Source organism: Lactuca serriola, chromosome 8 (assembly GCF_051521515.1).
Source record: "Lactuca serriola cultivar US96UC23 chromosome 8, Lser_US96UC23_V15, whole genome shotgun sequence".
In the NCBI taxonomy this organism is placed as follows: Eukaryota; Viridiplantae; Streptophyta; class Magnoliopsida; order Asterales; family Asteraceae; genus Lactuca; species Lactuca serriola.
Window position 1 is genome coordinate 745,358 of NC_136415.1, and position 23,666 is coordinate 769,023.

A 23,666-nucleotide genomic window follows, 5' to 3' on the forward strand; every position below is an offset into this window, starting at 1 on the left:
ATTCTAACATTCTAAAAATCAAATTAGAATATTTACAGTGTAATACTCTTTTAGAATATTTCACGTATTTTTCGAAAAAAAACGGTAATTTTTATTTTTTTATTTTATTTTATTTTATTGTTTTTTATTTTTTTAGGTAAGTAAAATGACGAAAATAATAATTAAAAAAAGAATTTTGGATTTTTTCTTTTATTTTGCATTTTAAAATTATTTTTAGATTGCGTCTCACGGTCTCACAAAATTAGCATGGTCTCAAATTAACCTGAACCTATAAATCATGTGTGCCTCCATTTAATTTTTTGGAAACGATAAACGAATTAAGCGAAAACCTACTCGCAATATTTCAACAAGCACCCCAGGTTCGAGCTCATTTACATGGCAAATCCAGCCTCCATAGGGATTTTCAGAGAAAATTTTTCCATATGTGACACCACAAAAAATAATTTATAGGAATCAGACTTCCAACCTCTATTATATCAATGGAAAAAAATATAAATAAATTGTTGGGACTTTAGAGCCCACAGACTACTTAAAACTAAAATTCTTACCAAGCCCACATCTCTCTTTATATATCCAACCAAAATTCATATGAGATTTTGCCTTTTAATCATTTTTTCCCAATAATAAATAGATTTATTTTTAATTTTTAAAGTATAGATCAAAAGACCGTTCGAGGTAAACTGAAAATTGATCCGAATAAACCAAATTACAATTTAATTGAATGAGTTTTGGATTCTAAGGGTAGAAGGATGGTTGGTCACTTAGTTGTAAGTTCTATTTGTATATTTATACCAAAATGTGTTGGTTGAGAGGACGGATTTCTGAGTGTTTAGGATGGGATGGTTGTAACTTGTACGTAAGATTTGAGAAATGTGACACCTACATCACATGTAGATTGGGAGGAATGAAATCCCTCCATTGCAAGACTCAAGACATTCTAGAAATATATATCCATGGTATTAAAAACTAAAAATAAAGATATATGAAACTGTTCTTTGGATTTTTGGATTATGAATTTCTCAATTTAATAGATAAAATGAATTCAAATTCCAAATATTCAAACCATATATAATGCCATTCAAATATTCAATACAAATATTCTCCGAATTTGTCCATATAGACCCTTCATCTTCTACAACATATCGATTTGAACCAAACATGGCTTCTAGAGTCCAGACTGTTTGCCTCAACAAAGAGGAAAATTTTGCTATGTACCCACATATATTATCTTTTTCTACACTAAAGTTTATGAAATATGATGAAGTTAAACTATTACAATCAGGCTAAGCGCCAATACAAGGGTACATAATTAGGAGGATTAGGATCTGAGTCCCACACAGAAAATGCACTTGAGCATCTCATCCAAGTTTTTGACATATTAGGGAAATGTCTGTCAATAACGCATTTTAGGCTCTCAGTCTTATTGATCCACTGTAGTCCTTTCTCAGTGTACGTTTGTGGGTTAAAATTAGTGGTAAAGAAGCGATCTGCTTCAAGCCTCCTGTAACCATAGTTAAATATCAATATCACGAAACATATGACTAGCTAACCAATTTCAAGAAAAAGGGCATCACCTTGAAGCAATTAGTATGAAGATGAAGAAAGCAGTCTCACTAATGGCAAAACCTTGTATCTTTTTCTCTGCATGTATCCCCACCAGTAGATCAAGCTTCTCAACATCATCTCCATATATTTCATAGAGCGCTTCAATAACCTCTTCATCATCAGTCATATCTTCCCATTTTCTAATAGGAATCATTAGCAAGTTCCTCCTAAACTCATTGTAACGAGGAACCTTCCTTTCTCTATCTCTATAGACTGTTCATCTCATTAGCATATATATGTTAAAGTTAGATCATATATATAAATGGTAAAGAATTCTATGGGTACATACTTTCTATGGAAGCCATGTCCACTAGATCTGTTCTCTCTTCACCATTGATATCATGAGCCACAAGGTTTCTCATCCACAATGGATAATTCCATAATGTGACTGCTCCACAAGATTGGTGACCCATGGATACCAACATCTTCTCCATACCAATTTTAGACAATCTTCTTTCTCCTTCTTTCCCAATCATATCCTTCATATTCACCCTATAAATATTATATAAACCTTTAAGCAATATTATTTACAAGTGGCTCAAAAAATCACATGAGTGTATATATATATATATATATATATATATATATATATATATATATATATATATATATATAGCACAGAAAGAGTAGTACTCTTCTTGGATTGGTGGGGCTGATTTGTGATTTGAAACATCATTAATGTCTCGGAGAAATATTTTGTCAGGCAATGTTGTGTGCATTCTGTAGACGCTTACAAACTCCTCTGTCAAAGAATAAGGGACCCCATGATCTTGTGGCCTTTTAAGACCCACTAATCCACTTAGTTCAGCTCCGAATATATTCCCAAACAGATCCTTCACTTTCTTCCCAAAAATACCATACCTACAATAAACCTATAAATGATCAGTGTAAATTGTTTTTGATCAAGCACACTTGTACCAAAAATGATGTTGTTCACTGTTAAAAAATTTATCCTTTCAAATTCTAGAATAAAATATAGAAACATAATGAAGTTTTACACTTGCATCCTTCATTTGTGTCAGTTTTGTTTTGTGACCTGCTCGCTTACCAATTGATTCTCATTGCTGCTAATAGGGTATTAGTCTTAAGGAGTTCAACAGTCCAATCAATGGTGTGGATCTTGGCAATAATTGTTGAGGTTACTAATCTTGCATGTTGGTAGAGCTTCTCGTCATCAAATTCTGGATAATGCTCCTGCAAACAAGATTGTCAAAAACTCAAGGAGAAACCCTATTTTGGACCAATGCTACTAACCGAGTTTCTTGAATACCCGTTTTGAAAAACAAGATGGTTATATATATATATATATATATATATATATATATATATATATATGTGTGTGTGTGTGTGTGTGTGTGTGTGTGTGTGTGTGTGTACAGAGAGAGAGAGAGAGAGAGAGCTAGGTTCGAATGTGTATTGACAACTATTGTGTGGATGTATGGACAGTGCTATTTTGTGAGAATGACCAAGAAAATATGTTGTTTGATAATATGAATACGTTTAAACTTATATAACTATTGTCATTATCACACAATCTCACTAATTAAGTCGTCTATAAGGTTATTATATATACTTTTTATTATTATTTTCATTCTGTCAGAATGTTTATTGACTCGTATTTTGTAAGAATGAAAATGAGTGAAAAAACGATGCATGAGAACAAAAATGAATAAGAATTAGTGAAAATGCATGAAAATGAGTTGTGTGAAGTTGAACGTATTCACATTACAAAACAACATATTCTATATGTAATTCTCATAAAATAACATTGTCCACACGATAGTTGTCAATCCACATTATAACTGAGTCATATATATATATATATATATATATATATATATATATATATATATATATATATATATATATATATATATATATATATATATATATATATATATATAGACTTAGGTTCAAATGTTTTCACTATCTATTGTGTGCATGTATGATTGATTCTGGACCAATCATTTTAGTTATTTTAAGAATATAATTAATGCATATTAAATGTTGAAGATGTAATTAATATATATATATATATATATATATATATATATATATATATATATATATATATATATATATATATATATATATATATATATATATATATATATATATATATATATATATATATATATATGATGCAATTACCTTGAGCATATCAGAAATAGCATTATGCTCTTTGACAAATAAAGCTTGCAACAAGGAGAAACCAGCCCAACAATTTCGTATATCGCCCGATATAGGAATCCATATGTCATCATGTTCAAGAAGTCCATCTCTCGAAATCTTTAACTTCCCGTCTTTGTAGGCTCTTACCTTTCGCATACCCGCTTCGTCATTTCCATAAATAACACTTCCATCCCTGCTCAAATCAGTTCCTAAGATATAACATAAGCTTTATGTGATTTGACTTGCATAGAGTCAAACCATAAATCATTCACATATGGCCCACTTACCACCATGGTGTCCGTCTATTAATGAAACCAGTGTTAGGTTGAAGCGATACTGTCGAAATTTCTTTGGTTTGATAGAACTTGAACGACTTCAAGGGACATTGACCGACAACCTCCGCAGGAGCTACAATTTCAATCTGTCACATGGGCATTGTTGATCAGAAAACGTGAGTTGGACTTTGATGTGTAGAATACAATTTTCCGATATGATTAACAAGATTTTTTGAAGTAGAATGATGGAGAAGTAATTTAAAATATCGTTGTTATCAATCCGATAAATGGGACCTGATGGGTGTCCTCCATATGATCAATCCAATCATGAATCATGAACTGTAACCAAGAGCAAGCTATCATGTTGAATTGCTTTCCGCAGTCTCTAAATTGCCTTCTTTCCAGTAGCTTTGTGGCCACCACTGATGGATGAGGATCTAGCAACTTGAGATTTGTACCACTTCAATAATCTTGAATATGCAAATGTTAACAGATTTTGGGGAAGGTTTTCTAGAAACAAAATATTAACATGTGATCGGTGTAAGCTTTGGTTAAAGATCATTGGCGAGCAAAAAAATATTATATGAGTAATGCCCTATTTTTTTGTCATTTTTATTTATTTGTTTATTTATTTTTATATTAAAAAAAAAAAAGAGTTTAGCGTATTAAAATGGTGTCTATATAAATTAGAAGGCTAAGTGAAATAAATAATAAAATAATAAATCTTAAAATACAAATCTAATAGATTTTGATATTTAATATTGATAATAAATAAAGTAAAACAATATCTACTAAGTAGAAATTAAACATATAAGCGTAGGGTTTAAACTGTAATTTTCAAGAAATCAGTTTTGATGAGATGTTTCTTTTTGTCATAAGGCTAAACCCGAGGGACCATAACTGCCAGGTCGTGGTTTCTATTTTTCCTTCCTCCCAGCTACCCGATAGGAACCGGTGCTTCCTTCTCTTTTTGTATTGTGCGAGAAGCACGTCTTCTTGAAAGCAATCTGATGTCCAACCACAATTTCTTATATATACTATTGTAATTGTAATTAGAGCTAGGGTTAGGAGGGTGCGCCGCACAATTAATGAAACCTTGAGAGGAAGGGTAAGGCTACCATAGCCGTGTTTCACCGCCGACCTCAGCTATCGCTGGAAGCAACGAGAGAGAGAGAAAAACTAAGGGCTCCATGCTAAGTGCTAATTTCGGGTTCAAGGTCATCGTTTCTGACATGTTCGAATGGGTTTATCATCAAGTTATTTAGAAGGGATGCAACCATCATTTCTGGTCCGCTATCAAGTAATCAAGCTAAGTATTCGAATAAAAACAGTTGCCGTTTCCAAAAAAAAAAAAAAAAAAAAAAACAGTTAGGAGAACCATTGGAGCGGGGTGATTTCCATTGATCTTTCACGTTTTTGAGATACGCATCTAATGACCCCACATCAGGCGGAGTGCTCGGATTATTTCGTTGTTACCGGAGAGGATAACGTCTCTAGTGAGAAGGCATCAAAGGAGGAGCTGATGTCGTCGGAAAAGCTGATATCTCCGGTCCCGGAGTGGAAGGAGGATTCCGATTACGAGATGAAGAAGCTCATGTTTGACATCGATGTTAGGAGTATATGGCTGTTTGACTCTCTTTCCTACTTTTGAAATTAGGTTTGACTTAGTGGGCTACATAAAGGTCTGACTAATAAAATTGGGCTTATTGGGTTAAAATGAATGTTAATATGATGGAGGCAAGGTTTTATGGGCTAATTAAATTTAATTGCATGATCATTAAGATTTCAAAAACATGGAAATATTGTGAAGTTAGGTTGTGGTTTAATTATTTATAAGATAAGTTTACTGACTAATTAAGTTGTGTGGATTAAGATAATATCTATTTGATAGCTATTGGGTAATATTAGATAACAAAACATGGATTTTATTATTTAACGAGTTGATTAATTATAATTAATGTGCCTTATCTAAAGGCTAGGTTATTCTACTGGTCAAAGAGACAGACAAGCTTAACCTAATAATTGAAACACATAATTATGTACGAACCGCTTGTTATAAAAATAATAATTGTGAATAAGGAAAATATTATGAAGTATTATTAAGTGATACTTGTGTTACGAGCTAAGTATAGATGATTAATATGGGATGTACGTTTTCAGGGAGATGGGCAGTCTTTCAACTACTCCAATGGCTTTACTATGTGTTAACTGCTTCAAGAGAGTTTCGTCATTATGTTTAGCGGGTCGAAGGCACCAATGCCGGCTCATGGTTTTTTATGCTTAGTATGTTTGTTGTCTGCGTGACTATTGTATGTGTTATGTGTTTTATGTGTATCGGGCAGGGCATGATGATTGTATTGTATGCTATTTATCTTTGTTATTTGCATTTATCTTTGTGATTTATGCATGTGTTTATGTGTTTGCATGTTTACCGGGCAGGGCCCGATGCAAGGCGGGGCCTGATGACTGACATATATGTCTACCGGGCGAGGCTGGGTGGGGCCCGATACCGGGCAGGCCCATTATATGTTTGATATGTAAGGTATGTGGCATTTTCGGAAACTCACTAAGCTTCGTGCTTATGGTTTCCAGTTTATGTTTCAGGTTCTTCTGGTTCAAAAGGAAAGAGTCTGGGATGATTGCAGTGCACACACCACTTTGTTCCGCATTTTATGATTTCTCTGATGTTTCAGGATGTATTTGATATACTTTGTTCCACTTTGGCTTATGATGATGTTTTGGATTACAGTTTTATTAAATTAAAATTCAAAATTTTTGGTCTATATTTTTGGGACATTACAAGTTGGTATCGGAGCCTTGGTTTGAGGGATTCAGGCACACTCTCGGGTGTGCCTGAACTCAAATTGAGGGTGGTGAATTTTTCATAAAATAAACATTTTATCAAAGGATTTTCTAATAAAATAAAGGGGTATGGTGCGTGCAATCAGCTGAGCTCAAGTAAATGATTCCCAGAATACCCATACATGTTTGTTAGGTTATATACTTATATGTTATGAGAATTTCATGCTAGATTAGGGCTAATGATCTAGGAGAGATGCCTTTGTATGTCCGATGTATGAGCTTGTTGACTTGCATGGTAGTATTGATCAGTCAGTGATAGGATGTTATGTTTAGGTTATTCTTGATCTCCGATTACTTGTTGCCCTAATGTTGATTGATAGTGCTTTCTAGGAGTTTTTTTTCACTAACATCAGTTAACTAGTAAGTGAATATGCTAAGTTACACATTGTTGAAGACTAGATAATTTTAGATGGTTAGGTTTTAACTATGTTGCGCAACTCTTGTTTGAGTCCAACCATTGTAGTGTAAGACCTCTCATTCGAAGAATTATCTGGTTTTGGTGATATGTAATTGTATATAGGAGCTAGTTAAAGGGTGTTAGGGGGAGTTCCTTCTGCAACTGATGGCGGGGAGTAGTGTGGTGTAGCCCTAGGAAAACCTAGGAAGGAAATTAATGCTTAGATCATTTCATTGAGAGGGCATTGTATGGATTGGCCAGAGATGTGTTGCTTTGTAGCCTAAGAGGAATTGAATGATGTGTTAAATTCGAAATATTTATTGGTGGTAGGTGAGTTGAGATGTCCTTTGTTTGGCTTGTGGTTTGGAGTGTTACTATACGAATGTTGCTTGCTTTGTGCTTTGTGGGACTCGTAAGTAATGTGAGCTAACCATTATGTAAATATGTTAAGTCACATGTGGCTAAGGTTAAATAATCTCAGAGTGATGGATTTGGCCATATTATGCTACTTTCGTTTGAGTCCAACCATTATAGGGATGAGTCTTTTATTCGAAGGATTATCTAAGCTTTGTTGCATGTGGTTTATTCATGAAGTGGTTAGCTGATGTTAGTGGGAGTTCTTCAACAACTGATGGCAGGGTGGGAATGAGGAACCTAGGAGAGCCTAGGAAGTGTTTAGCGGGTTCGGATGCATTGTTTAGTGAGTATGTGGAGTACCAGTTTGAGAAGGTGACCTAGAGGATTCAAGATGATTCTTGAGGAGAGTATGGATAAGTGTGAAAGGAAGTATTGGGCCGTACTACAGAAAGCACAGGATCCACACTCGAATCGAGGAGAGTCACGGAGAGTCTGGGAAGCCTGTTGGATGAGGATTCTTGGGCATGTTCTGGTCGTGTATACGATTGTTTCCATTATGGTGGTGAGAACACATGGATGATGTTCAAGTTCTGGTTCAGGCTCAAGTGCAGGTACTGAAACGATGGATAAGCGGATGCGGGATTTCATCTCGTCAGAGATCACCCACGATATTTTGGAGCAGACTCTTATGATTTTTGGTACGGTCAAGGAAGGTATCCTGGAGATTTTGGATGAGCGCTTGGATGTTTTTTGTTATGAGACTGTGGCAGTGATCACTGCCAAGTTCTGGGAGAAAGAGAGCTTTGTTGGTTCCACAGTATGCAGCAGACAAGGGGATGATAAAGGTAAAGTATCATGATATGTTGAAGGATGACATCAGGGAGTTTGTGAGTTTGTCGGGGTGTGACCTGGATGATATTATTGCTAGAGTTCGAGAGCGGGATATCGATTTGGAGCACCTCAGGAAGAGGAGGCCGCAACAGACTCAGATTGCAGTAGGCCAGGTGAAGAGGCCAAAGACTCAGGATTCACATCTGGGAGGCCATCAGGGTCGGGGTCGTTGTGCCAAGTATGGGAGGAACCATAAGGGAGGATGTTGGGAGACATGACTGGGATGCCTTAGTTGTGTATAGATGGGTCATTTTAGTAGGGATTACCCCAACAGATCAGTTCTGATGTGTTTTTCACTGCAACTAGGTGGGCCACAAGAAAACCAATTGTCCAAAGTTGAGGGGTGGACCAGTGAGTGCGCTTGCCCCAATTAATTTGAGGATAAATGACGGTCGTGAGAGTATGGAAAGAGCCCCGACATGAAGAAGCCGAGCATTGCAGTGTCAGTCAAGCGAGGCCAGAGTTTCATCAGATGCTATCGCAGGTACGCTGTCTTTTTTTCTTCATGCCCTATTTTATATATATATATATATATATATATATATATATATATATATATATATATGTGTGTGTGTGTGTGTGTGTGTGTGTGTGTTTTGGAATAAGGTACTGGAATGAGTAAGCATTATCTTTGGTTTAGTTCTCTGTTATTGCCTGGTTTATATTATCGAGGGTTGTTATATGCCATTTTTCATGTCGAGAGTTATGAGTGGGACTCATCTTGTTGAGCTGGATTTACTTTGTCCGGTTGTCGTTCTAGATCGTTGATGGAAACAATTCAAGTGTATCACTTGGGGAGATCAGTATTTTAATATGACTCGCCTTAGTGGATAAATACTCTGCAACATTCGAGATATACCGATAATATTTTCCCAATAAATAATTCCTCATTATCTCCACATTATTATCTTAAAAAGGAGATAATTAGTCTGAGACATTATATGTATGTATGTATGTATATATATATATATATATATATATATATATATATATATATATATATATATATATATATATACACACACACACACACACTAGGTGTAAGACCCATGTATTACATGGGTTCATTTTAAAGAAAAAAAAATATGAAATTCTAAACATTTGATTAGTTTGAATTTATAAGAAAAAAATAGAAAAATATGGAATTATTAACCTTTAAATTGTTTGTTTTCCTCTTAAATTTAAACAAATAATTTATATAAATAAACAAAGAAAACTAATGAGATTTTAATTTAGAAAATTTGAAATTAGAAGGAAGTCAATTAATAAAATTGATATTCATTTATTATTATATTTATTGCAATTATTACATTTAAATATTATGTGGAAATTAATAAAATGAAAAAACCACAAAATGCCATGTGGAAAAAAAATTAATTGAAAATAATCACAAAATGACATGTGGCCAAATCAATGAGAGTGTGACATATGACAAAAAGTTCTTTATTTATTAGAGAGGATTTAATTTGACTCGCCTTAGTAGATAAATACTCTGCAACATTCGAGATATACCGATAATATTTTCCCAATAAATAATTCCTCATTATCTCTACATTATTATCTTAAAGAGGGGATAATTAGTCTGAGACGTTATATGTATGTATGTATGTATGTATGTATATATGTATGTATATATATATATATATACATATATATATATATATATATATATATATATATATACACATACACACACACACACTAGGTGTAAGACCCATGTATTACATGGGTTCATTTTAAAGAAAAAAATATGAAATTCTAAACATTTGATTAGTTTGAATTTATAAGAAAAAATAGAAAAATATTGAATTATTAACCTTTAAATTGTTTGTTTTCCTTTTAAATTTAAACAAATAATTTAGATAAATAAACAAAGAAAACTAATGAGACTTTAATTTAGAAAATTTGAAATTAGAAGGAAGTCAATTAATAAAATTGATATTCATTTATTATTACATTTACATATTATGTGGAAATTAATAAAATGAAAAAAAACCACAAAATGCCATGTGGAAAAAAAATTAATTGAAAATAACCACAAAATGACATGTGACCAAATCAATGAGAGTGTGACATATGGCAAAAAGTTTTTTATTTATTAGAGAGGATTTAATTTGACTCGCCTTAGTGGATAAATACTCTGCAACATTCGAGATATACCGATAATATTTTCCCAATAAATAATTCCTCATTATCTCCACATTATTATCTTAAAGAGGGGATAATTAGTCTGAGACATTATATGTATGTGTGTGTATATATATATACACACACACACACACACTAGGTGTAAGACCCATGTATTACATGGGTTCATTTTAAAGAAAAAAATATGAAATTCTAAGCATTTGATTAGTTTGAATTTATAAAAAAAAATAGAAAAATATTGAATTATTAACCTTTAAATTGTTTGTTTTCCTTTTAAATTTAAACAAGTAATTTAGATAAATAAACAAAGAAAACTAATGAGACTTTAATTTAGAAAATTTGAAATTAGAAGGAAGTCAATTAATAAAATTGATATTCATTTATTATTACATTTATTGCAATTATTACATTTAAATATTATGTGGAAATTAATAAAATGAAAAAAAACACAAAATGCCATGTGGAAAAAAAATTAATTGAAAATAACCACAAAATGATATGTGGCCAAATCAATGAGAGTGTGACAAATGGCAAAAAGTTCTTTATTTATTAGAGATGATATAAAAGTAATTAAGTTCAACTAAAAACAGTAAATAATGTGAGAACGTAAAAACACTACATTTTGTTGTATATTTTTACCTTCTATATGGATAATACTTTCCTAGTAAACAAATCCCGCTAATATCTTTACATTATCCCACATTACTTTGTTAAAGAATAGTCAAAATTATATGAATTCTTTTTAGTTTTAAATCGTCTTATCATAAAGATGGTAATGATTATTTACCATTTCAAGTGCCTAATACATTTTGTTACATATTTTTACCTTCTACTTTCATCTTCACATCTACTTTATCTACTTTGACTACTTTTCTCTATAACATTTAGGCCTAGGAAGAAGGCAAGATTTTATCTTACCAGATTCATGATCATGAAAAAGGTGCTACAGAATGATAATGACAACGAGAACAACATCAAAGAAAAGATCAGGAAGGGTTTTAATGACGTTAGGAAACAGAATGATGAGAAGGAGAGATTATTGGCAAAAATCAAGAACTCGTCAAGCTCTCATAACAAGTTGGTGTCTTATTTGTTTCTTATTGGTGGAAAGTAGACAAATTTGCAGACCATGAGGTCTTTGTTGGATGTTCTTCAATCCATTGAAAAGGTAACCAAGGAGCTAGAGATTTTGATTGAAAGTTTAAATCAGGTTTGATTCTTATGGATATATGTTGTGGTATATTGTCAGTAGAAAGTTGGTTTGATTATGTTTTTTGTGCATGTTTGAGAAAGTTGTCCATTGATATTTAAGAGCTATGTTCTTTTTGTTTTTCTTCTTTTGGAATATGATCAAGGGTTTTTGTAGCCAACAATGGATATAAAAGAAGTTTATCGTATTTAGAAGTTTTTGATTTGTTTTTATTTTATGTTAATAGAAGCTATAAACTATTAATAATCTTCCATAAATCAATAACATTTACCATAAAATACTAAATTTTATGTTTTATCTTAATCAAACACACATTAGACACAAATCTTCATCATGAACATTGATTGGAAAACTTTCTCTGTTATTAAGCAAGTTTCTCATCCATATTTGTTGTGATCTTGAAAATTTTCTTCCCGTTTGACAATGGAAAGTGACAGACGTTGAAATCCTTGACACCGGACATAAGTTTTCGGAATAGAATATTAACTTGTCTAACACCACACATAATAAAAAATCAAGATAATTTTAGTTTGAATTGTTTGCGGATAAATAGTGTGCGACATTTTATATATGTTTTTGGTATCAAATTTAGTTTTCCGTCAACATGGTCATTAGATCGAATCGAACATGATTTGAAGAATGTTCAATAGCAAATGCATGTGTGGGGACCGAATAATGGTCATTAGATCGAAGTGAACATAATATGAAGAGTGTCCAATTGCAAATGCAAGTGTGGGGACCAAATATATTTTATCAGTGACATTAATTTTGGATTAAAAAAAATATTATTTGAAGGCGGTTAATGTCATTTGTATATTGATAACATTGACATAATGTATATAGTCAAAATATTGTAATAATAACTTCAACAAATTCATTGGTAATATGATTTATGTTAGATATAAAATTAATAACAAATTTATGCTAAACTCAATAGTCTTCAAAAATTCAACTTTCTTTTCTCCAGCAGTTTGATCATGATTAAAGAAATACATATAGATTAGAATATCTATTATGTTATTGTTCGTAGAGGGAAGCCATAGAAAAGGTTGTTGTTACTAATTTCTTAGGTGTAAATTTTTTTCTGAGTGCAGAAATCGTATGATGTATAGACTTTTTTTTTTATTATAAAGACATGTGTAAAGATATTAGCGAATATTAGGCAGGTGTATATTTTCCATTTATTATGTATATTTGCAATTAAATTTGTTGCAATGTAAGAAATTCGATGTCATAATTATTGTAGGTGTTTGTGTGTTTGTGTGTGTGTGTATTGGGGTGGGGGGGGGGGGGTTAATGGTCATTATGATACTAATAATTAAATATAACCATCTATATTGTACTGGAAATTGAAAAGACTTTAAGATGTATTTGTGTGTCATGTATTATATCTTATCAGTTTGTTATCTTGTAACCTAAAATCAGTAAACATAATTTTATCCTTTACAAGCTAATCAACCAAGCATTCATATGAAATTGCAATTTTTATATCAATGGCATAGACTACAACGACAACCATCATATGCTTAGATTTGTAGGGAAAAATACGGATAGGAAATTATTCTTAATTTTTTTGGTCTATGATATTATTAAAGACCATAAAGATAAGATCAAACTATTAAGAAATGTAGAAGGTTTTGAACCGTCAACCATTTGTGTCAATGCATAACTTTATCTCTCACAGTCAAGCTGGAGAGACACTCGCCTTTTGTCCACTTTGACAATGTTACTTGAATTTATTGATAAGAATATCAATAAGAAAATGGAGCACATAAGGTTGGTCGTTGAAAATTAAAGATTAGGTTTTGTTGTTGATCTTTTTGATATTTGTAGTAGGTTTGAATATTTGTTTTTTTGTATGTTCATTTTTCTTAAAGATTTTTATGCCAAATAGTCATTATATAATGATATTGTTAATGATATTTGATCATATAGGGTCACACCTTATAGAAAGTTACTACTAATTATTAGAGTAATTTTAAATATTAATAAATATCAACACTTATATTTAAATTGGAAAAACATTATTTTATGAAAAAAAAATTCAAACATATTTGGAATTACTGTTTCCAGGAAATAATAATAAAAGAGAACATGAAACTGGTTATATTTATATGGTATAAATATATATGGCATGCATAATTAAATGGTCTCTTTGAGAAATCATTTTAGTTACAAATGAAACTAGTTAATTAGATGCTAAGTGGAAGACCAAACTAGCATGACCAATTTCTTGGTGAAAGTCATGAGTCCCTCTCTTTAAGAGAGGGGTTGCATGTTGGTTGATCACTTACACATCTTACTTCTTACATGTATCAAATCTTGAATTTATGGAAGACATGAGACTTATTGTACATTATATCTTGGTATATAATGAAGAGTATGGACATAAAATAAAGGTAGTTCTTTTAAACATCTCTCATCTTCTCTTCTTTCCATCTTAAAAGTCGAGATCATGAGGAGCTCCCCTCTCATCTATCTTGCAGTCTTGTTGCTTGATTTTTATTGTTCTTAGTTGCTTCTCCTTTGAAGTTATATTTGGCATATACTTCTAAGACTTAAGAACAACTAATACACAAATGAATACTATCATCTTTGGTGATATTTTCTTGCTTGGTGGATACATTATAAAGCTTCTTCTTTGGATTTTAGTGCATCATTTCATCAACTTCCAACTCCCATGAGAATCAAAGTCTTCAAATGCTGTAACACTTTCCTTTCTATGGTTGTTTTAATCTTTTCTATCTTTACAAAATGATCCTTGGTGGGTAAATGTTGGGTCAATATTTTAGTTTATACTTTGCTTTTCTAGGAAATTGTATTTTTATGTAATATCTTATGTGTTCACGGTCAAGTTTATGGCCAAGGGGGTGTTTACGGCCGTAAACCATGTTTACGGCTCATGTTTCCCGTGTGTATATATAGGGGTGAGGGGTGTGAGGAAAATGGTGATGAACACCAAGGAGCTTAAGTGTGTGCATTTGAAGGTGTTCTTGAGAGAGAAAAGAGAGTGTGTGTTAGTGTGTGTGAATCTTGTATCCGGATCTTCATTCATATCAATACATACAAGATTCATCATCTTCTTCTTCTCTTTCTATTTTATTTGATCTGACATCATCCGTTTGATTGGGATTCCGCACCATCAAACGGATCTGATTGATACACAAGCAGATTAGGGACTTACAATTGGTATCAGAGCTTGATTGTAGCAATCAAATTTTTTTAGATATGGACCTTATTTGATCTTATTTTGAAGATATTTTTGCGTTTTTGGATAGATCTCGCAAAAATAAAGCGGGTTTGTTCTTCGCGTTTTTCCTAAAAACGAGTTTTTGATCGAGTTTTGGAGCAAAAAGGGTGAAAAAACGTTGTTTTTCGTCAAGAACAGCGATTTATGGAGAGTTTACGGTCTTTGAAGGGTTTACGGTCCGGAGTTTACGGCCGGAAATAGGTCGCCGGAGTTTGCGGCCTCGGCTTGGAGAACGGCTCGGCAGCATCAGTGGACTAGCGCGCTTCAAATAAAAAAAAGGACGCAAAGCTTGGGGGAGGCGGGGATCGAACCCATGACTTTTCATTCTTTAGTCAGCGTGCTTAGCCAACTCGATCAACCGATCACTTGTTTCAATCCTCCGAAATATTAAATTTAACCACTCCCAGTCGCACCAAATTTCGCATTTTAACACTTTTAACCCCAAAAATCAATTTCTTTCATTTTTAAATTTCTTTTTCAACCAAAAATTTTAATTTTTAATTTTTGAATTTTATTTTTGACTTTTTACTTAAATTTTTGACTTTGACTTTTAAAATTTGACCTTTGACCTTAAGCTTTGACTTTCTCATTTAAATTTTAAATTTTCAAATTTAGCTTTTCGGTTTGACTTTTCAAGTTTGACTTTTTAAATTTGACTTTTAAGGTTGACTTTTGAGGTTTATAGTCAAAGGGCATTTTTAAATTTAAAGTTTGACTTCTAGTTGTGTTTTTAATAGTTTTTGAAGTTTACGAGGGAATTGAAAACATGAAAGAGAGTCGTTAGGAGATGTTAAGACAAAACTTCAACATGTTCGATTATATCCCTGGAGAAACCCTCGAAACTCAGTTGCAGCGATTTACTACACTCATTACTGAGATAAATATAGCTGGGATCTTCTTGACCAAGTCTGAGATAAAAAAAAAGCTGTTGAATGCACTTCCGAAATCGTGGAATATGGACGTGGCTGACATCAAGAAGACAAAAGATCTCAATCGTCTTAGTCTTGCTGATATAATTGAAGAACTTGACACTTCGAATTGTCGAAAAACAATGAGTTCCACAAACCTCCCGGTCAATGAAGTTTCATGTTCTCAATCATGTGAAGTTTCATGTACGATATCTAGTGAAGATAAGATTAAATTTCTTCGGGAACAAATTGATTTATTAAAAAGGGAAGTTGAGGAAAGGATATCAACTTAGGAAAGGACAGAAACCCCTGAAGGCTGAATTAAAAGCAAAAACCAAAGACTTTAGGAAACTTCAGGAAGAGTATAGCAACAAGTGTGAAAATTATAACTATATTAAGAGACAACTTGCTGTTGTAACTGAAGAACTTGACGCTTTAAAAATTAAGTGTGGCAAAACAGACGTTAGTTTTAAAAATTATATTGCGTCAAGTCAGACAGTCGAGTCCTTATATGAAACCCAATTAAAATTCAAAGAAAATCAAAACAAGGGTCTAGGGTACGATAGTGTTCCTCCACCTTTCAATCTAACTACACATCCATTCCTATGACACAGGACGAAATTGACAGGGAGGCACATCTTTAATATGGCAAACCAGCTGGATTTGTGTCAGGAGGCATTCAAGTTGAAAAATATTAATGCTTCTACTTTATGTGCAGGTAAAGTAGCAGAGGATGAGAACAAGGAGAACACCATTAAACAAACCAACATCTCCTTGAACTCTGAATCTGTTGCTTTGAACTCAACTGCTTCTGATCAACCTGCCGTTGAGAAATACAGGCCACCAATTCCAACGCAACAGAGTTCTTGTTGCAAGTGTGCATGTGGGAACAACAAGAGACAAGTCAAGGATACGCCACTAGGGGCAGGAAGAAACAATTTCCCAGTGAAGAAAAAGACTTGTTTTCACTGTGGAACACCTGGTCACATTGCCCGAAATTGTCCAAATCGTGCATACGTTCCTTACTACGCACAAGGCTGCAGAACGCGCCAAGAGGGAGATACTCCAAAAGATACCCCTCGAGATCACGATCAGACATTGACGATTGGAATGCCAAGAAGGCCAAGAATGCAACTCCCAAGGCCAAGAATTCAACTCCCAAGGCTAAGACTCAAACTACAAAGGCCAAGAATCCGAATCCCAAGGGCAAGAAAGCAATTTCGGCCAAGAAGTCCAATCCAAGAGATGCTCCTGTGAAGCCAAAATCAAATTCATCTCAAAGGCCGACATCAAGATTAAAAGAAAGTACTGAGCCACCCATCAGATCGAACAAGAAATGGGTCAAACCGAACTACAAATGGGTTCCAAAGGCTCACTCTCCCAAATCAACTAATGACTCTAATATTTCTACATCTTCTGTTTGTGATAAGCAGGACATGTCATGGGAGAGAGTACTATGCAAGGATGACAAAGGTCGACCCAATTTCAAAATGGACTGGGTTCCAAAGACCAACTGATCCCGCTCTGTTTCGGAGCAGCTATGGAGGCATATCATCAGACTTCGGTTTGTTGGTAGTGGCTGTTCCTGGCACTTGATAGGAGACATCTCTCAACTGTACAACACTCAGAACATTGTTTGGGAGAATGTGTCCTTTGCGGGAAGGGAAGAAAAGAAGTGGTCACTCACGGGGTTTGTGCTTAATGACATGAAGAATTTCCGGATCTGTTCTGAGTTTACGCGTGCTGTTCTCAGACCTTCTGGATGCAAATTCAATCGGTGACTTACGATTTACATTTTCTTCTCTATACTCCTGAGTTTTTCTTAAGCTGATTCGCTTTAAAGACTAATTTTTGTTTTAGGATTGTTTAAATTTGCGCATTTACTTTTGTTTCTCTCCTATGCACAAATTGGGGGGGGGGGGGGGGGGAGAAATAAAAAGAAAACAAAAATTAGAAAATTTTAATTAAAAAAAAATCCAAAAACATTAGAAAATCAGAAAATAAAAAATAGGTCTGTAATGGAATGTGCTTGCAGGAGATGTTTTGGGAAGTGATATTATCAAGTGATAACATGCAACCTGAGTCTGCGTAACGTACCCAAAGTTGAAGGGTCTATGCTCTAGTTTGATGTGTCGGTAGGCACGAAAGATTCTAAATGGATTTGACTAGGCAGAGTTGAACTTAGGAAATTTATAAACTTGACAAATTTTGACCTAGTTAGATCCGTTCAGCCTGACAATACGATGCTCGGATAGGTTGAGCATATATGGGAATCTACTCGTCACATTAATTGAACCCGTATCTGGAACCGTGGTTTAACTTTTCCTCAATATGCTGATTTTTTCCTTAATTCCGGTATTGATGGGGCAACTGGTAAATTCCGATAAATTAGGTCTGTAGAAAATCATTTTCTTTCTTTCTATCTGTTAGTCATATGTTACCTCCTCTGCGTGATTGGAAGAGATTCAACCTGGACTGTAACATATGCAACTCTATTTCTCTGCATATTATACACACATATATATATATATATATATATATATATATATATATATACATATGAAATTCTTCTTATCTGTTAGCCATATGCTGTCTCCTTTGCGTGACTAACAATCTGACCTGGTACACAACATATGCACTATAATTGATAATACTATGAATCTATCTTCTCCCCTAATGATGGTCTGCTCATCCGATGTAAGGAGTACTCTGGAAGTCCTTGATTACCGGGGCATATCTGGAAGCGGGAAACATGTTCAAGTACAATTAAAATTGAACACTCAAAGATTGTCTATAGATCTCGCTGCTCAATTTCGGTGGACAACAATATCCCTGGTCGTCGTCAGCTGAATGGTCCTTAAGATATAGTATCTAAGAAATTAGGATCATATATAATATCTAGGAACTTAAGTTCACCTTGTCTTGTAACAAATAGTATGTCCTAAATCTGCCATAATTTTTCGTGTTTAAGTGGACCACAATACCGGCGATCGACCAGACAAAGACGTGAAGATAGAAGGTACCGACAAGTGGATAAAGGCTATCTAAAAACTTTGATCCCAAATCACTCTTAACGTTAGATATCATTTTTATTTTGTTAAATTTGTCATAGTTTCTTCTAATTTAAATATTAGGGGAGAATTAAAAATTAAAAATAATAAAAAAAAAAAAATCAGAAAAATTCAAAAATCAAAGAAAAATCAGAAAAATTAAAAATCCAAAAATATTTTTGTTTCCTTTTTAATTTGTGTGTTAAGTTTTCTTTTAGTTTTGTTTTGTCTTGAAAAGTAATTTCAGGTATAGATAAGACTCATGGAGTTTGTGTTGAACATTTCTGAGCCAAAGCCTCGTCCGTAAGCATCGAAGAATTCGAATTCGAATGAGCAAGAAATGAAGATTATTCTTTCGACATTCAATCCTTCAACCCCAGAAGAAAGGTCAAGTTGACTTGAAGAATATGTGACAGATTGCATTGAAGCCTCCTCAATCAGTCTGCTGCTATCTTAAAATTGCTGAAGTGATCTAGAAGATTTGTTCTCTCTGATGTTCTCTCTGAAGATTCTCAAGCTGAAAGGACTATCTTTCAAGAATCAGTACGTAAAACCTCCTCACCCAACGTGCGTTCAATGCCAAATTCTGAAGAAAAGCCCAACCGCTCAAGATGAAGTCATTCATTGAAGATTCATCAAGTTCATCTTGAAGTCGTGAAGAATTTGAAGATTAATGCTGAAGCCAAGTTCCTAATGAAGATTATAACGAAAGCCAACTACTTTTTAGGGGGAGCTTGTTGGGTCATTTAAGAAAAGAAAAGAAAGCTATAAACCAAGGGGGAGATTGTTGGGTCAATATTTTGGTTTATACTTTGCTTTTCTAGGAAATTGTATTTTTATGTAATATCTTATGTGTTTACGGTCAAGTTTATGGCCAAGGGAGTGTTTACGGCCGTAAACAGGTTTACGGCTTATGTTTCCTGTGTGTGTGTGTGTGTATATATATATATATATATATATATATATATATATATATATATATATATATATATATATATATATATATATATATATATATATATATATATATATAGGGGTGAGAGGTGTGAGGAAAATAGTGATGAACACCAAGGAGCTTAAGTGTGTGCATTTGAAGGTGTTCTAGAGAGAGAAAATAGAGTGTGTGTTAGTGTGTGTGAATCTTGTATCCAGATCTTCATTCATATCAATACATACAAGATTCATCATCTTCTTCTTCTCTTTCTCTTCTATTTGATCTGACATCATCCGTTTGATTGAGATTTCGCACCATCAAACAGATCTGATTGATACACAAACAGATTAGAGACTTACAGTAAAATGATTTTAGTTTATTCAATGTAAAATTTCTTTCATTGCTAAACTTGTAGTTTTGACTATTTATTTTAGACTATTTCTGAATAAAATCCAATATTTTTAACATGAAATAGAAATGACAATATTGATTATATTGTTTTATTTTAAAGTTATTAATATTTCTCATAGTTTTTTGTGCTTGTTTTAACAAAAAATGAAAATGATCGTATTAATTACATGGTTTTTATTTTACAGGTATCAAAAGTTATAATAGTTTTTGGTTATTCTAAGTAATAAGTTCATTAATTAAACGTAATGGTTATATATATATATATATATATATATATATATATATATATATATATATATATATATATATATATATATATATATATATATATATATATATATATATATATAGTAACTAAAGGCAAACGATTAGATTTTATGTTGATAAAAAAAATTTGGTATAAGATTTAAGACAAATGATTGCTTGATCACAATTAATAACTTCAATATGAAAATGTGATGATAATATTTACAATTTTAAATAGAAATTAATATCATTGTTAAGTGAAACCTAAATTTCAACATTAAGAGCCAAACAAAAGTTGTTATTCTTTATAAAGGGATTTTATTTTATAATATCTATCATGAGTTGGAGCTAAAGTTTAAAAAAACCAAGAAGATAATCGTCGTGATGTAAACAATATTTATATTTATAACATTTCTATTTTTAAAGTGTTCACCTGCAATATATGAATATAGGTACGACATTGTTGTTTACAAATGTACGTTGTTAATCTCTTATTGTATTAGTGTATTTCATTTCATTTGTTAGAAAGAAATCTGTTGTTTATTTGAAGAAATGATGGTTTTAGATCACACTAGGCGAAATCTCATGTGTTGCGCATGTTAAAACTATTTAGTTATAATTTTTACGAATATATGTCGTTGACAATTATTAGTCATTGACATCAAATGCAATAACAATTTATACACTAAGTTGATATATAAAATCCAACTTTAATAGTTTAATGTTTGGAAAAGTTTCTAAAGATAAAAAATAGTTAATGAATTATGTAACTATTTTAACTTTTAAGGAGAACTTTATTTATAGAATAAAAGAGTTTATTAAGTTTATTTACCATGACGGTGTGAGATCAAATTCGTCTTTATCACGTGTCTTTTTGTGTCGTGTTTTTATTATCCCACATCGTTTAAGAAAAAAAGTTGAAGTGAAAGAAATCAACTATAAATAAAGATGCTAACACATTTTTTATCTCACTTTGTTTAAACAACAAAACTCAAAGGAAAAATACACATCTATAAGTAAAGAGGTTAAAATCATTTCTCTTATATCTTTGTTCTGTTATGTTCTTGATTTTGACTGGTTTAGGTATCAACTGCAACATTTCAATAACCATTTTTGTTTTATATTATTAGAATTAAGTTGCATGAAAATAAAATAACTTTAATTTTCAAGCTATTTTGCTGAAAATGGATACTTTATACTCGAAATCAACTCATTGTGTAAGCCCAACATTGTTATAATCAAATAACAAAATGTTTAATTATATTTTTTCTTTGAGCTTTAATATTTGGAAAAGTTTCTAAGGAAAAAATTATTAATGAATTATTTATTTATTTGAACTTTAAAGGAAACATTTATTTATAAAATAAAAGAGTTTATTAGGTTTGTCTACAATGATGATGTGGGATCAAATTCACTTTTATGATGTGTCCTTTTGTGTCATGGTTTTTTTTTTTTATCTCACATTGCTTAAGAAAAAAAAGTTGAAGGGAAAGCAATCAACTATAAGTAAAAAAGCTATAACATTTCTTACCCCGCATTGCTTAAAAAACAAAATTCGTCAGAAACACACATATATAAGTAAAGAGACTAAAATCTTTTCTCTTATATTTTTGTTGTCTTATGTTCTTAACTAGGTGTAAAAACCATGTATTACATGGGTTGATTTAAAAAAGATTAAATATTAAAGTGTAAATAAAAAATATTTTTTAATGTACAACTTTAAAATAAGGAAAAACATATTTATTGCAATTCAATATCTTATATATGATATTTAATACTTTATATATATAAGTATATGACTTTAATTTTAAAAAATGAAACAAATCAAAATTTGACAAGTGGATAATATTTATTTCAAAAATTCTATAAAATGACAAGTGTCAAAACTCATGAGAGATTGACATGTGGCAAAAAAAATTTCATTTATTAAGGTGAATTTTGACTAGTTTAGGTATCAACTATAACATTTTATGAACCATATGGATGACCATGAAAGTTTTTTTTAATTATTATTATTATTATTATTATTATTATTATTATTATTATTATTATTTGAAGAATTATCATATTTTCTACTTTTTCTGATGTCTCATATTGATACAATATAAACGATGATATCAAAATGAAACTATTTAATGAAAATGATATCATCATAAACTTTTGACTTGTTTTTTTAACCTCCACCGATGCCTTAAGAAAAAAGGTTCTTTTATTTCCGGGTTTCAGTATATAATATTAAGCTTGACGTTTAAATAAAAAGTTTATTTTTTTTAACATTTATATAAATACAACGTTCAATTTAATGTTTTTAAACAATGTTCAAACGTTTATTGTGAAAAAGAAATTATGTATATGTATTGTGATGATTCGAAAGAAATTTACATGTATCACTATACACTGGACTGTGGAAAATGATATACAATAAACATACAAACTTAATCATTTTTTAAGTGTTTAACTATTTTTTTAAAATAGTTTGAAAATTAATGTTACTTGATTTTCATGTAATTGAATTATAATAATATAAAACATAAATGGTTCTTAGAATGTTGTAGTTTATGCATAAAATGACCACTAATGGATATAAATAATAGACATTGAAAGCCATATTATGATCATGAATCAAAAATCAAGAGTGAAGGATAAGAGAAAAAAATTATTTATATTATACAAGGGAAATATGAAAGGTTAGATATATGTGTGAAGCAATATGGGACAAATTGAAAAGAAATTGAAATAATATGGTAAAAGATAAATCATTTATCTTGAACCACATTGAATTGGATGGCCTTCTTTATAAGATATATATATATATATATATATATATATATATATATATATATATATATATATGATACATACTTATAAAGCTAGCATTTTTCCTTGAACCTTATGCATTTGAAACCCCCATAAAAATTTGCAAACACCATTTGAAACCTCCTATTTTAAT

At 31.8% G+C, this 23,666-nt stretch overlaps 1 protein-coding gene across 1 annotated transcript in view; it reads right to left on the minus strand.

Moving 5' to 3' along the window:
• Positions 1 to 1,077: 1,077 nt before the first annotated feature.
• Positions 1,078 to 23,666, minus strand: part of LOC145069955 (alpha dioxygenase) — a 64,355-nt gene continuing 41,766 nt past the window's right edge. The window contains exons 3-10 of the mRNA XM_079016888.1: positions 4,347 to 4,496; positions 4,065 to 4,198; positions 3,757 to 3,970; positions 2,654 to 2,799; positions 2,239 to 2,466; positions 1,895 to 2,097; positions 1,575 to 1,818; positions 1,078 to 1,501 (exon numbers count right to left, since the gene is read on the minus strand). Of these exons, the coding sequence (XP_078873014.1) occupies positions 1,279 to 1,501; positions 1,575 to 1,818; positions 1,895 to 2,097; positions 2,239 to 2,466; positions 2,654 to 2,799; positions 3,757 to 3,970; positions 4,065 to 4,198; positions 4,347 to 4,496 (1,542 nt within the window). The 3' untranslated portion in view covers positions 1,078 to 1,278. The remainder of the gene's footprint in view (positions 1,502 to 1,574; positions 1,819 to 1,894; positions 2,098 to 2,238; positions 2,467 to 2,653; positions 2,800 to 3,756; positions 3,971 to 4,064; positions 4,199 to 4,346; positions 4,497 to 23,666) is intronic.